Source organism: Alexandromys fortis, unplaced genomic scaffold, assembly GCF_014885135.2.
Source record: "Alexandromys fortis isolate MF-2015 unplaced genomic scaffold, M_Fortis_MF-2015_v1.1 scaffold_187, whole genome shotgun sequence".
Lineage (NCBI taxonomy): Eukaryota > Metazoa > Chordata > Mammalia > Rodentia > Cricetidae > Alexandromys > Alexandromys fortis.
The window spans coordinates 1418655-1432091 of NW_026068088.1; the positions used below are offsets into that span (position 1 = coordinate 1418655).

Genomic DNA, 13437 nt, shown 5'->3' on the forward strand with positions numbered 1-13437 from the left:
GCCCGCATGGCTAACTTTACCCAAAATAATTACACGGACACTGTAATCTTTTAAACACTGCCTGGCCCGTTATCTGTAACCTCTTATTGGCTAGCTCTTACTTATTAATCTAACCCATTTCTAATAATCTGTGTAGCCCACCCACGAGCTGGCTTACCAAGAAAGATCTTAACCTGCGTCTGTCTGGAGTGGGAGAACCATGGCGACTCCTTGACTAAGCTTCTTTCTCCCAGCATTCTGTTCTGTTTTCTCCGCCTACCTAAGGGTTGGCCTATCAAATGGGCCTAGGCAGTATCTTTATTAATAAGAAATCACTCCCACATCGAAAGCCAATTTTCCTTAATACCCCTATTAAATTGCATAATATACTCAAAATAAGTCTGAGTAAACTTTGAAAAATGAAAACCGTAGAAAAATAGGGGGTGAGTTTATCTTTAACCTCAGTATATTTAATTAAGATCAAAAGACAACAAAAAAGAATTCAGCAAGGGCACAACTACTGTCTTTAATGGAGAAATCTATCACAGGATACCGCCATTTTACAAGTTAACACTGTAGAGCTGGGGGCTGTTTGGGTGTGTAAGGACTAAGGTTCAATCCTTAGCCCAACCAAAACCTAAACAGCAACAGCACAAACTGACACTATGCACTTGCTAATAAGACATGGATCAGTGGCATTTCCCAAAGCACACTAAGTGAATTCAAGAAGGAAATATGCACTCCCCTAATTGCGGAAGAGATTTATTGTAAATAACTGTCCAACACTTTTCCACAAGGTCATAGAAGATAATTCTCAACCTGCATCTTGAGAGGCTGAGGCAAATTTCCATTTAGTCACAATGTGAAAATAAAAAAGATGAACATTTTTACATGTTCCATTTAAGAATCTAGGAACAACAACAACAAAAAAAAAAACAAAAATAATCTAGGTAAGTCGGGTGGTGGCAGCACTTGGGAGGCAGAGGCAGGTAGATCTCTTGAGTTTGAGGCCAGCCTGGTCTAGAGAGTGAACTCGAGGACAGCCAGGGCTAAAACTTTTTTACACAGGATAAAAACCAAGGATCTAGGGACTGGTAAGAGCAGGAAAGGGTGCTTGCTGCCAAGCCATATTGACTTGTAACCCACAGGGTGGAAGGAGAGAACAGACTCCTGCAAGCTGTCCTCTGATCTTCGACGTGTGTACATTGGCACATGTGCACGGGCACCTTGAATGATATTTTGATTGTTCTGGCAAATAAAGCTTTCTTGGAGTCAATAGTGGACAGAACCAGCCACTAGTTGCCCAAAATTAACCACAGAGTTTTGGAGAACTATAAACAGATGGGAGACAGAACTCATAGGAAGGCAGAGCTGAGGATCTTGGCCCTATAAGGAGGAACAGAAGAAGTAGGAACTCACTGGTGGCTGCTCTCCTGCTTCTCTTATCTTTCAGGTTCTTACTCCAATATCTGACATCCCGATTTTTTATTGATAAAGAATAATGAGTTAAGGCTTCAGGCACCCACAATAAATACATGTGAAAAAGAATAAACGGGATAAGGAAAATGTGGTACATTTACACAATGGAGTACTACACAGCAGAAAAAAATGACATCTTTAATTTTGCAGGAAAATGGATGGAGCTAGAAAACATTATTTTGAGTGAGGTAACCCAGACACAGAAAGACAATTATCACATGTACTCACTCATAGGTGGTTTTTAAACATAAAGCAAAGAAAACCAGCCTACATACCACAATCCCAGAGAACTAGACAACAATGCGGACACTAAGAGAGACTTACATAGATGTAATCTACATGTGAAGTAGAAAGAAAAAGACAAGATCTTCTGAGTAAACTGGGATCATGGGGACCTTGGGGCAGGATTGAAGGGGGGAGGGGAGAGCTAGGGAGGGGAGCAGAGAAAAATGTAGAGCTCATTAAAAATCAATTAAAAAATGAGGAAAAAAAAATCAAAAAAATGTAAAAAAAAAAAAAAAAGAATAAATGAAGACAAGCCATGAATTGACAATGAACTGGCTCTTGGACTGGGGGTGTAACAGTGTTTGTTGTAAATGGAATGTGAAGACCAGCAGAACAGTGTAAGGTAGAGCACCAGATAATGCTAACATCCTCTACAAATGTCTAATGGCCAGTAAGTAAGAGGTTCTGGAAACAGGCATCTAAAAAGGTGATGTTTTCATTCTCCCAACCATGACAGCATGCCATACATAGAAAATACTTTCTAAAATGTTTTCAAAGACACAGGAAGAAATTATTAAATGAAATAAAAAATAAAACCACTACCAAGTTTGACAAAATTTATTGTAATTTTAGTAAAGACATTCAGCTCAGTCGTCTCTCTCTCCTCACCTTGACCTCAGGTTAATGTCATTTGAGTCAAGTAAATATGTAGGAGAGATGTTATTTCAACAAACAGTAAAATGGACAAATGAACAGTTTGCCTACATAAAAGTTAAATTTATGTATCTTGATATACTTAAACCATGTAAGAACTAACAGTGCTATGTACATTTCCATTGTTTTTACTTGGGGCTTATTAAGTAAACTTAAATACAGTGAACAAAGTGTTATGAATATTTGCAGGCTGCTTCTTGGAAGTTATTACATTAAAAATGCTTCGTGAATAACTGCCACCAATGAAACCCACTGAAGCTGCCTCCAAATTCAACATTGTCATTTTCAAGGAAACCTCATCATTTATTTTGTCTGTGACTGTTAAAGATGCATTAACTGTCACATCAAAAAAGCCCATATACAATAAAAAATACAAACACCAGCAATACACAAATCTAAGAGTATTGAGAGACTTCATAATGAAAATGTGTTTGAAGAAGCATTTTCTGTCTTATTTCAGTCATTAAAATGTGCTTTCGAAACCACTGGCCAATATGTATATACTTACAGTAAGTCATGGAGTTGTACAAATAAAACTTGTGAGTTCAATTCAAATTGGAGCTAATGAGTTAGTAACTTAAATGTTCCAACAGTCACAGAAAGTGCATTGCCTTATCTGTCTTCATATAATGTTATATCTCCCCCCCCCCCTTTTTTTTGGTATTTAAACCTTTTAAAAATAAAAACCAGTCAAATACTTAAAGCAGTATGTACATTTATATTTTTGGTGGGATTTTTTTACTTTAAAAGAAACAGCTTCCTTATGATTTGCCTCAAGTTCCGGTGGAAATGCTTTTAGGAACTAGAATAAAAACCAAGAGAAGCACATTCAAAATACTGATTTGCTTTGGTAGCAAATAGTGTTCACTGAAGACTCCTGAATGGAGACAATTTCCATTAAAGTGAAGTGGGCTATTTTTAATAATACTTCACATAAGAATTTTTGACAAAAAATGTTTTTTAAAGAGCAAAGCATCTATACTCACTGATAGCGATGCAATACTAGTATATGACAACCCAAAACAAAATGAACTGTCCATAGGATAAGGTTTATTTATTTAAATTTCATCTAAATTTACTTTCAGTTGATAGTCCAGGAACGTTGTCTTCTCAATCCAATCCTCCCTCTCTACAAGGCTGCTCCTGGAAGCCAGACAGTTCAGGTAATGAGGGAGTGGACACAGGAGAGGAACTGCTCAGTTTTAAGTAGACAGTGACTTTTGGCTTCCCTCTTAATGTGCTAATAGTTGTGTCTAAAAAAATATGCAATTCTTAGAAAGGTACCACTTCTGATTTCTTTATTATCTGTAACCTTTGGAAACTAATCACATGAAACTACAAAATTAGCAAATGTCTTGAAATCTGTATATAAAACATAAATTACCTCTAATTTCAAACTCTCATTTATTAGTGTACCACTCAATCTTAAAAAAAAAAAAATAAAAAGAAGAAAAAGGAAAAGAAAAAACGGCTCCAAAGCTAGTCTTACACCATTCTTTACAAAAGGAGACTGTTCCTTCTAACTGCACCCACCCACACCCCAATCGCAAAACACTTCATTTAATTGTCTTGGTCATGTACATTTCCAAGATGAGATTTTATATTTCGTTCCCATAGCTTCTGATTATCGGAAAAGCCATGCTTTCCTTTATTAAAGGAGTTTGGTCCAGCTGATGTTGGTGTGTCCCTGTGTAAAAGAAATGCAATTTATTCAAATTGTTGTTTTGGTCTGTTTTAAACTTATTTATATTTGCTTAGCATTCATTATAAATACAGATCATCAGGAGCCCCTGTAGCAATTTTTACAATGTCCTTTCTTTACAGGGTGAAGACTTCACATTCAATATGTCTGCAGTTGAGGACAGGAGTATAAAGGGAGCCTAGAGTCTTGCAATGTCGTGACTTCTGAAGACAGTGTCTCTTAGCTCAGACTATCCTGGAATTCAGAGATCCACTTGCCTCTGCCTTGAGTGTGAGGATTAAAGGCATGCACCTCTCTAGGCCCACCCTGATATTTTTTTCCTTTTGTGGAAAGTCTAGGGACTACTGTATCTTGGCCAAGAGCTCTACCACTGAAAGAAATTCCACAACCAAACGTGTAGTTTTCAATACACATTTAAGGTAATACTTATATATACTTAACAGTAGACACCACTGCAGCTCTAGTACTGCTGCCTGAGAGCTATACAGCTCTGAGGTATAAATTCAGTTGTAGAATAGTTATCCAGATTACCAGACCCTGAGTTCAATTCCCAGCACTACAGCAAACAAACAAAATAATCTGTAGCAAAGTGAGTGACCTAAGACCCACAAATAAGGTTAAAAAATTAATTCGGGGGCTGGAGAGATGGCTCAGAGGTTAAGAGCATTGCCTGCTCTTCCAAAGGTCCTGAGTTCAATTCCCAGCACTACAGCAAACAAACAAAATAATCTGTAGCAAAGTGAGTGACCTAAGACCCACAAATAAGGTTAAAAAATTAATTCGGGGGCTGGAGAGATGGCTCAGAGGTTAAGAGCATTGCCTGCTCTTCCAAAGGTCCTGAGTTCAATTCCTAGCAACCACATGGTGGCTCACAACCATCTGTAATGGGGTCTGGTGCCCTCTTCTGGCCTGCAGTCATACACACGGACAGAATATTGTATGCATAATAAATAAATAAATATTATAAAAAAAATTAATTTGGTGGCTTATCACCAACATTTATAAAAATGAAACAAAAATCCAAAGATGTGAAACATAGAAAGAAATGTGCAGTGTCATGTTTTATGTAAAGTCCAGTTTCAGTTTTACACTTAAACCATGTGTAAGCTGGGTGTGGTGGTGCACACTTTTAATCCTAGCACTCTGGAGGCAGAGGCAGGTGGATCTCTGAGTTCAAGTCTAACCTGGTCTATATACCGAGCTAAAAATAAATATAACAATAAAAAACTGTGTGTGTATTTCACTTGGACCTGGTAACAGTATCAGATGTATTTCTTATTTTCTAGCAAATATGACAACCGGCAGCCAGTCGGACTACTCCTATTTGCATCATACACTTTAAAGCTCATGGATAGATTTAAATTCTTTGTAGGATCAGATGGGCATACTATGGATTCATGTAAAATGTGTGCAACTTATTCTTTCCCTTGACTTCCTTAGGGTTCTGTAATAACTATGGAAAACTATGGTTACCTTCCAATATTCTTCATCCTCATCTTTGCTTCTGGAGGCATTTCTTCTGGCTCACTCTGCAAAACAAGTAAATTGAGATGAATAAAAATTACTAATTCACTTGATCTAAACAAATTATTTGGTTCCAGACCATTAGGGGCCTGTCTCAAGACAAACAAATGAACATGGAGACTAATTAAGAGCTCTGGCCTCCCAAAGCCACAGAGAAGCCCTGTCTCGAGAAAAAAAAAAAAAAAGAGCTCTGGCCTGCATGCACAGTGTGTGTGCCACACTATGCCTGAGTCTTCTCACTTTTACTTACTTTTAATTCTTTGTTATGGCTCAGAAGTACTCAGTGAAGGAAAGGTTAAGAGCACGTTCTGGTCTTCCAGAGGACCTGAATTCTGTTCTAGCACCCATGCCTAGCAGCTTCCAACAGCTGTAACTGTGGCTGCAGGGGACCTGCTGCCTCAATCCTCTCAGAGCACCTCACCCCACTTTAAATATTTCTTAAAGCTTTTTTCACAAAAACAAATTTGGGAAGGATAAAGAGAAAGGTAACGCAAAGCAAGGATGTAGATTATCTGTACAGTCAGAACACAATACAAAAGGTTCCTCGAAAACCTCCAACTATAACCAAGTTAAAATAACAAGTATGTCAAAGAGACACATGAACTTCACACTTTCTGGTACACTTTTCACTTTGGCAAAGGCATGGAATCTGCCTAAATGTTTACGAGTAAATGTTTCAAGCAAATATCAAAATATATATTCACAACAGAAAAATTTTAAATCCACTCTTTGGGGGGGGGCAGGGTAAACTTAGATACTGTTCTCCAGTTGCACAAATAAATAAATCCACATTGCAAAGGCACACAGGAGAAGCATATAAAAGAGACAGCCATACTGCTAAGACATTACACACAAAGTACAGCTGCATTATAGGCACCAACAGCTTCCTATTTGTATACTTTCCCTACTTCCCAGGGTCTTTTCCTTCTGGTCTTGTACATATCCAAATATTTCATTGGCTGAGTATGAGTATGGTAGAGCAAGTTCGGGGGCTAGCCCTAGCTGTAAGAGTTTCTGCCTCAAAGACAAAACAGTCAAGAGCAGTGCCCCATTCCTTTAATTCCAGCTTGTCTACTATGCACAGGGCTCTAGTCAGGTTTGACCCTCCACACCACGTAAGATGTGTATGGTGTGTATGGGTATGGTGGTACATTTCTATAATCTCAAGACATGAGAGGTGGAGGCAAGGGGAGCTGAAATTCAAAGTCATCCTCAGCTATATATCAAGTTCCAGGCCAGTCAGCCTGAGGTATGGTGACCATGTCTTTCACAAAGGAAAAATACCCTGGAAATTTCCACTAAAATCCATGAGTATAACAGGATTATCAACACTATAAGGAGCACGAGAGAACTGGGACAGACAGAATAACAGATGGAGACCTCAAGCTCACTCTGAACACACTCATTAAGAGGAAGTTCTAGCAGAATCACCTGCACTGTATTTCCTGCTACAGATACACCATGCAGCACTCTATAGCCGCTCTTTCTGACTTCTGAGCACAAGTGACATCACCAAAGGCAGCAATACTGAGGTCAGGCATGAGAAGGCTGCAGAGAGCTCAGTGGGTAAAGGTACCTGCCACCAAGCCAGACAACCTATAGTCAATCCCCAGGACCCACATGGTCAAAGAACTAACCCAGCAAGTGGTTTTTTGACCTCTAGACATTTGAATGACCATGTTCCTAGTATTCATTATAAGCATCTGACTTGATTCTTAAGTTTCTTGCCTAAAAATTAGCAATATTTATACACTTAAACCAACAAACAGACCCATCAAATTTTTAGTTTTGGATATGTACCTTAGTAGAACAAACAGTAGAACAGTGGCCTGGCATACACAAGGCATTAAGCTCAGTACAAAGAGAGAGAAAAAAAAAAGGAAATGTCCAATTTTCTTAGAAAATTTTACTAATACTATTTTAATACAGAAATTTTACCAATACTATTTTACTGATATCAATTTAAATACCATTAGTACAAACTCCAATTTTTCACTACTATCCTTTTCTCTATAAAAAAGTTTATTATTTTTCATTACATGTGTGGATGTAAGAGTATGTGTGTGTTGTATGGGTATGTGCATGTGTGTGCAGGTGCCTGTGCAAGCCAAAGGAGCTGAATCCCCTGGAGCTGGAGTTACAGGTGTTACTCAGCTCTCAGGAACTGAACTCTGGTCCTCTGAAAGAACAGTTATGCTCCTTACTACCAAGCCCCCACTATCTTCTTCAAGGGACTAGTTAAAGGAAAAATAAGGGCCAGCAGGGTGGCTCAGTAGGGAAAGAAGCTTGCCATGCAAGTCTGGCAATCCTAGGACAAAAGAACCGCCCCCAAGAAGGTGTCTCCTGACTTCCACATGCATAACATGACAAACATGCCTTTCATGGCACATATCTCACACACACCTTTAAAAATAAAGTAAACTGGGCTGGAGAGATGACTCAGAGGTTAAGAGCATTGCCTGCTCTTCCAAAGATCCTGAGTTCAATTCCCAGCAACCACATGGTGGCTCACAACCAACTGTAATGAGGTCTGGTGCCCTCTTCTGGCCAGCAGGCATACACACAGACAGAATATTGTATGCATAATAAATAAATAGATAAAATATTTAAAAAAAAAGATAAAGTAAACTAAAATAGTATTAACTTACATCTTCATCTTCATTGAAAGCTGCTGCTACTGAAAGGGTTTTTGGAGCAAGAGTTGGAACCGTTTCCTTAGGCTTCTGAAGAAGAAATATTTAACAGAATTATCACAAATAAAATTTATATAGGTTTATTTAATCCAAAACAATTGTTCTTAGAAGACTCAAATTTTTCATAAGCTTTCACAGTAAGAAACTCAGTATATTTTGAGCAAAACTATCATATCTTTGAAAACATGGATTACCAGCAGGTAAGTTTTACTTTATTAATTCCATGTATCGAATAGTTAGGATTTATAATTTAGTATTAGTTAAGCTAAGGGATGCACACAGAAGAAATGACTAATAATTGCTAGTCTGGCCCACAGTAACCTTCATATGATTACACAGCTCCTTCAGAATCAAGGGGCATCACACTGAGTTTCTCTACCAGTTACGTTCTACCTTTAGCCTCTCAGGTGCTAAGCATATACTCTACAGTAGAGCTACAGCACAATACAATTTACTACTTTTTAATATACCATGTTAAAAATTTAATTCCTAAAATTCAGTATTTTCAGAGATTTTATGCAACTAAAAAAATCCTAAATGATGACTTTAAAAATCATATATTCATTACAATATGCCTTCTTCTTCAACTGCTTTGAGATAGAATTCATGGACCTTTCCTAAAGTGTTCATTACTTTTGACCACTTACATGTAAGTTCAGTCACTTAAAGCAACTTACCTTTTGAACTCTTTTTTTTTTTTTTTTTTTTTTTTTTGGTTTTTCGAGACAGGGTTTCTCTGTGGTTTTGGAGCCTGTCCTGGAACTAGCTCTTGTAGACCAGGCTGGTCTCGAACTCACTGAGATCCTCCTGCCTCTGCCTCCCGAGTGCTGGGATTAAAGGCGTGCGCCACCACCGCCCGGCTTTTGAACTCTTATTTAACTATATCTACACCCATACTAAGAAGAGCAGACTGATGTAACAAATCCTTAAGGGCTATCACAACACCAGACATAAAAAACAACTCACACTTGATCCCAGTTTGATGGAGATGGCTGATGCTTTCTTTGTCGTCTGACTACCTATGGAAAATCCAAACTTGGAGATCTTTGTAGGCTTTGTTGGGAGGTCTGCAGCTTCTTCGTCAGCCGATCGCTTTTCAGCGCTGCGACTGGAACTTTCCCCTCCATTACTGGAAGAAACAGTCTTAGTTTTCACAGGTTTTTCTGCTTCTTCTTCAGGTCCTGGTGAAGTCGAAACAACTTACCAAGATGAGCTATTTTTACTGAGCAGATTGATGGGAGCAGCAACCTCAAAAAGCATCTTTACAAGGAAGATACCTCTGCAGTTGTCACCTACTGACCCAACAGTCTCTTCCACTGTTTGTTAGAGTATATAGCAGGAACTGAGATTGTGTGGCAGTACAAGAGGCTCCCATGAATTAACTAGCATAAAATACAGAGCAATTTAAAATTATAAACACAGAGTTCACAAAAAGTAAACACCCTTCAGCTAAACATTATCTTATTAGTTGTACATTAATCTTGGTTCCATTTGTGGAATTTTGATGTCCAGAAAATTACGATCAACAAATTCTTTTATACAAACTAACTTGTAAATATTCAATCATGTAGCAAGATAAAACATCTAGCAAATAAATATTTTTAGTAATGCAGAACTAATTACACAAAACATCTAATCATGAACATGACCACTGTTAACTTAAACTACATTGTGAATTCATTCTACGGCTTTCCCCCACCTTTACCATACTGGACACAGGGCTTTGCATATACAGGCAAGCACTCTACACTGAGCTACATCCCAGCTAGTTAGGTTCTTAAGTGATGTGTTATTCAAGATACACCTTACATAACCTATGGAGTTGAAAAAGAACTTCACAGTCATCTTGCGAGTTCACCCTACTCTAAAAGCTGGGCTAGCACCTGTGTTAAGCTACCTGTAAGGGCTATTCCAAGTATACTTATAAGTCAATATACACTTATATTTCCTCATGAATGAAAGAGCTAATCTTAATTTCAAGAGAGCACACACATATATGTAGATGTAGGAAGCAAGATGTATTTCAATAATTTTGCTTGTATGTGTATTAAATCAATTATATAAGTCTATTTAAGAACACATTGGAAAGACATAAAAGACTGGCCATTTTTTTCTAATTCTACCCTACAGGATACACTCTGTGACAACGAGTCAAACTTACTTGTAGCAAAACAGAAGACACTCTAAGTGACTGTCTTGGCAAGTTCAATAAGAAAATGGGGCAAAGCTAGAATGGGAGTTAGGGGTAGGGGTGTAAACACAGTAACTGACAAAGTAAAAATATCTAAGACTCAAGACTACAAGTCTAAATCCATAATTTGGGAAGGATGCATCTTTAGATTAATTAGTACTTTGTGGCACCAAGGTTTGGACACATGGCCTCGTATATGCCATGCAAGGGTTGCACCACTGACCTACATGTCTAAACAGCTTTCTCATTTCCAGACATGTCCAACTATGCTGCCCAGGTCCAGGCATTCCTGTCTGTAACTTGCACGCCTGCTGCTTCATCTCCAGGGCAGCTAGGATCATGGGCTTTTATGGTGAATGACTACAGATTAATACTGTGAATATTTTTTAGTAGTGTTAATTTTAATGAACAAATGAACAATCATTTTTAAATAAGAAAAGCACTTACATATTTGTAAGTCATAATTATACAAATTGCTAGATTTTAAATAAATTTTTTACGAGACTGGGTTTCTCTGTAGCTTTGAAGCATAAAAAATATTTTAATGAAGACTTCTGTCTCCTTTATAGCAGACAAAAGGTGTAGGTTAATGTCAATTAAATCATACATAATAATAGAATTTTTCTTTTTCACTGAATAGATGAGATGGGGGTTGGGCTTTAGGGAACATAGGTACTTTGCTTTAGAAGAAAAAAAAATACCTAGTAAGAAAATGTAATTTCACAAAGGTACCACTCATTAGTCATGTGCATACTGGTAGCTTCCTTACCTGGGGTTATAAAAAAGGATCCGAGTCCTTCACGAACTGTGTTTAACACAGGAAATGTGCACATCACTGAAGCAGCCCTTGGCATAGCCCTCAGTAACTTAAAATGGCTATGATTATGTATTAAGTTGCTGGTCTCTAACTTTCTACTTAAGCTAAACTGTGTAACATTACCCAAAAACGGTCTTAAGGAAAATAGAGAGTTCTTCCAAAGTAGACTGAAGTGAAAGGAAGTTCAAACTGCCTCTCTAGTAGACATACTAGCTTTAATTATGGGAATATATTATTTATTGGAGTAGAACGCAGCAGTAAAGTTCATCCTTAGCATAAATGAGGCCTTGGGTTCATTCTCCAGCATCAATAACATACAATAACAAGAATAAATGAATAGGAAAAGTACTTGTATTCCCAACTCTGTGGGCTGTTCAACAAAAGAAATGTTCCAAGTATGGACAAAGTTTCCCAAAAATGCTGAATACTTGCTGCAAACTTATCAATTCATTCATATGTATGGGTTCAGTTATGATTCCTCTGCATAATTCACTATGTCTGAGGTTAATGATCTATATGACATGAGAAAAATTAAGCAGAAAAGGGCTGTTATTGCAAGTTACCAACAAAGACCAAAATTTTTTGATACTGACTAGCAAAGTAATCTATACAACCCCCTAAACACTATTTACCTTAAAATAAAGTGAAAAGCCACCTAAGATACTGTACGTGATAGTTTTCCTTTAAACCACCTTTAATAACAGTGGAGGAGGGCTAAGGTAACTAAGAACTAAAATATTTTCATCAGCTATTTTACTAGTTTATTTATTTAGTGAGAAGACCTGACAAAGTGGTCATGGGCCTGTAATTTCAGCACAAGAAGCCAGAGCTAAATGAGATCCTATCTCAAAGAAACAAACAAAGGGGGACGACGACGACTAGGGGCTCTGGCTCAACTAACAGCACTCTACATATGTTTAAAAAAGCAAATTTTGAGTCCAAAGTAACATTACATTTATCTTCTTAGTAATTTTTATTGCCGTGACAATTAACAAACCTGGGAGACCCTATGGTTCGCCTTTATGCGCTGAGTCTATATATTCTCGCATTTAAATCTTTTAGCGTCAAGGCCAAAGGGAGCTAGAATAGTGAAGCATTAAAACATTCTAAACAAGACATTATGATCCGCTCGCACGTGTTACTTATTGGTACGACAAAAGGGCGTAGGGGCAGGGACTACTTGCTTCTTTTCCTTTAAGCACACGATCAAAAATTACGGGGGTAGGAGGAACGAGAGGATAGCTATAATCGGAGTTCATTTTCGTGACAAATTACAGAAAGATCACACCTTCCTACTACGCCAACTAAACATCCGGCACAGACTCCGCTGATAGCAGCCCAAGACAGATAACTATAAAGAAAGTGAATCAAACCCTAATTTCAAGCTTTTGTAGCTTGAACCAGATTCCCTTCCCCCTGCATCCTCGACATATCCCACTGCAGGGTTTATAAATACTCTATGTGAAAATACAGCAAAGACTGGGCTGGGGTCTTCCACCTCGTCAGTGAAAAGGGAGCACAAACATAATTAACTACGTGTAACCGAGAGGCCGGCTCCCAGGCACAGCCGGTTTGGGGCCAGCGGCCGCGGAGGCGGCTCGGCGCTCGCGTGGGGGCCTGAGTGCGCAGCGGGCCCTGAGTTCTCTCTTGTTTGGCTCCCACCCCGAACTCAGTCACCCACCACCTTCTCAGGGCCGGGTGGTAACTGGCGGCCTCTCCTCTGAGAAGGCTACGTGGGCCTGGATCCCCGCGGGCCACACCGGGCGTGCCCAGCCCCTAGCCGGGCCGAGCGCCGCCTCCGCCCGCGCTTGAGATGCCCTAAGCACCCCCGCTCCCCGGGAAGCCCAAAGAAAGGCCGGAGTAGCCCCCGCAGCCCGCGACGCTGGGGTTGTGTTCACCTCCGGCGGCTCCGGCTCGCTGCGGCTTCTCTGGCTTGTCCTCTCCCGCCTTCCCGTCCGCCATCTTCCCCGCCGCGGCCTCCCCCTGCAGCCCGGGCAAGGACGTCACGGCCCCGCCCAGCAACCATAAAGCTTCGGGCGGGCCAGCGAGACCGCAACCTAGAGCGGCCCTGGAGCGCCAACCGGGGCGGATGTGACATCATCAGCTTGCCGCG

The 13437-nt window shown here is 39.3% G+C and overlaps 1 protein-coding gene across 4 annotated transcripts; it reads right to left on the reverse strand.

Moving 5' to 3' along the window:
• Nucleotides 1-2286: 2286 nt before the first annotated feature.
• Nucleotides 2287-13437, reverse strand: Pcnp (PEST proteolytic signal containing nuclear protein). Of its 4 annotated transcripts, none has more exons than XM_050122352.1 (5): nt 13223-13437; nt 9283-9445; nt 8272-8343; nt 5573-5628; nt 2287-4084 (listed from the first exon to the last, which is right to left on the reverse strand). In XM_050122352.1, exons 1-5 carry the CDS (start codon nt 13423-13425, stop codon nt 3958-3960), a joined length of 621 nt encoding a protein of 206 aa, XP_049978309.1. In that variant the 5' UTR covers nt 13426-13437; the 3' UTR covers nt 2287-3957. The 4 variants fall into 4 exon arrangements, with proteins under 4 accessions (XP_049978309.1, XP_049978308.1, XP_049978312.1 ...); XM_050122351.1 differs by having other exon boundaries at nt 8272-8346; XM_050122355.1 differs by having other exon boundaries at nt 9283-9497; nt 13223-13355.

Bases quoted from the DNA above. Each gene is read 5' to 3' on its own strand.
- Pcnp (XM_050122351.1), bottom strand. From the start codon at position 13,425: ATGATGTCACATCCGCCCCGGTTGGCGCTCCAGGGCCGCTCTAGGTTG. The intron at 8,347-9,282 runs GTGAGTTGTTTT...TTTCTTCTTCAG, and splicing joins CCATCAAACTGGGATCAAGT to AAGCCTAAGGAAACGGTTCC. The intron at 5,629-8,271 runs GTAAGTTAATAC...CTTGTTTTGCAG, and splicing joins CTTTCAATGAAGATGAAGAT to AGTGAGCCAGAAGAAATGCC.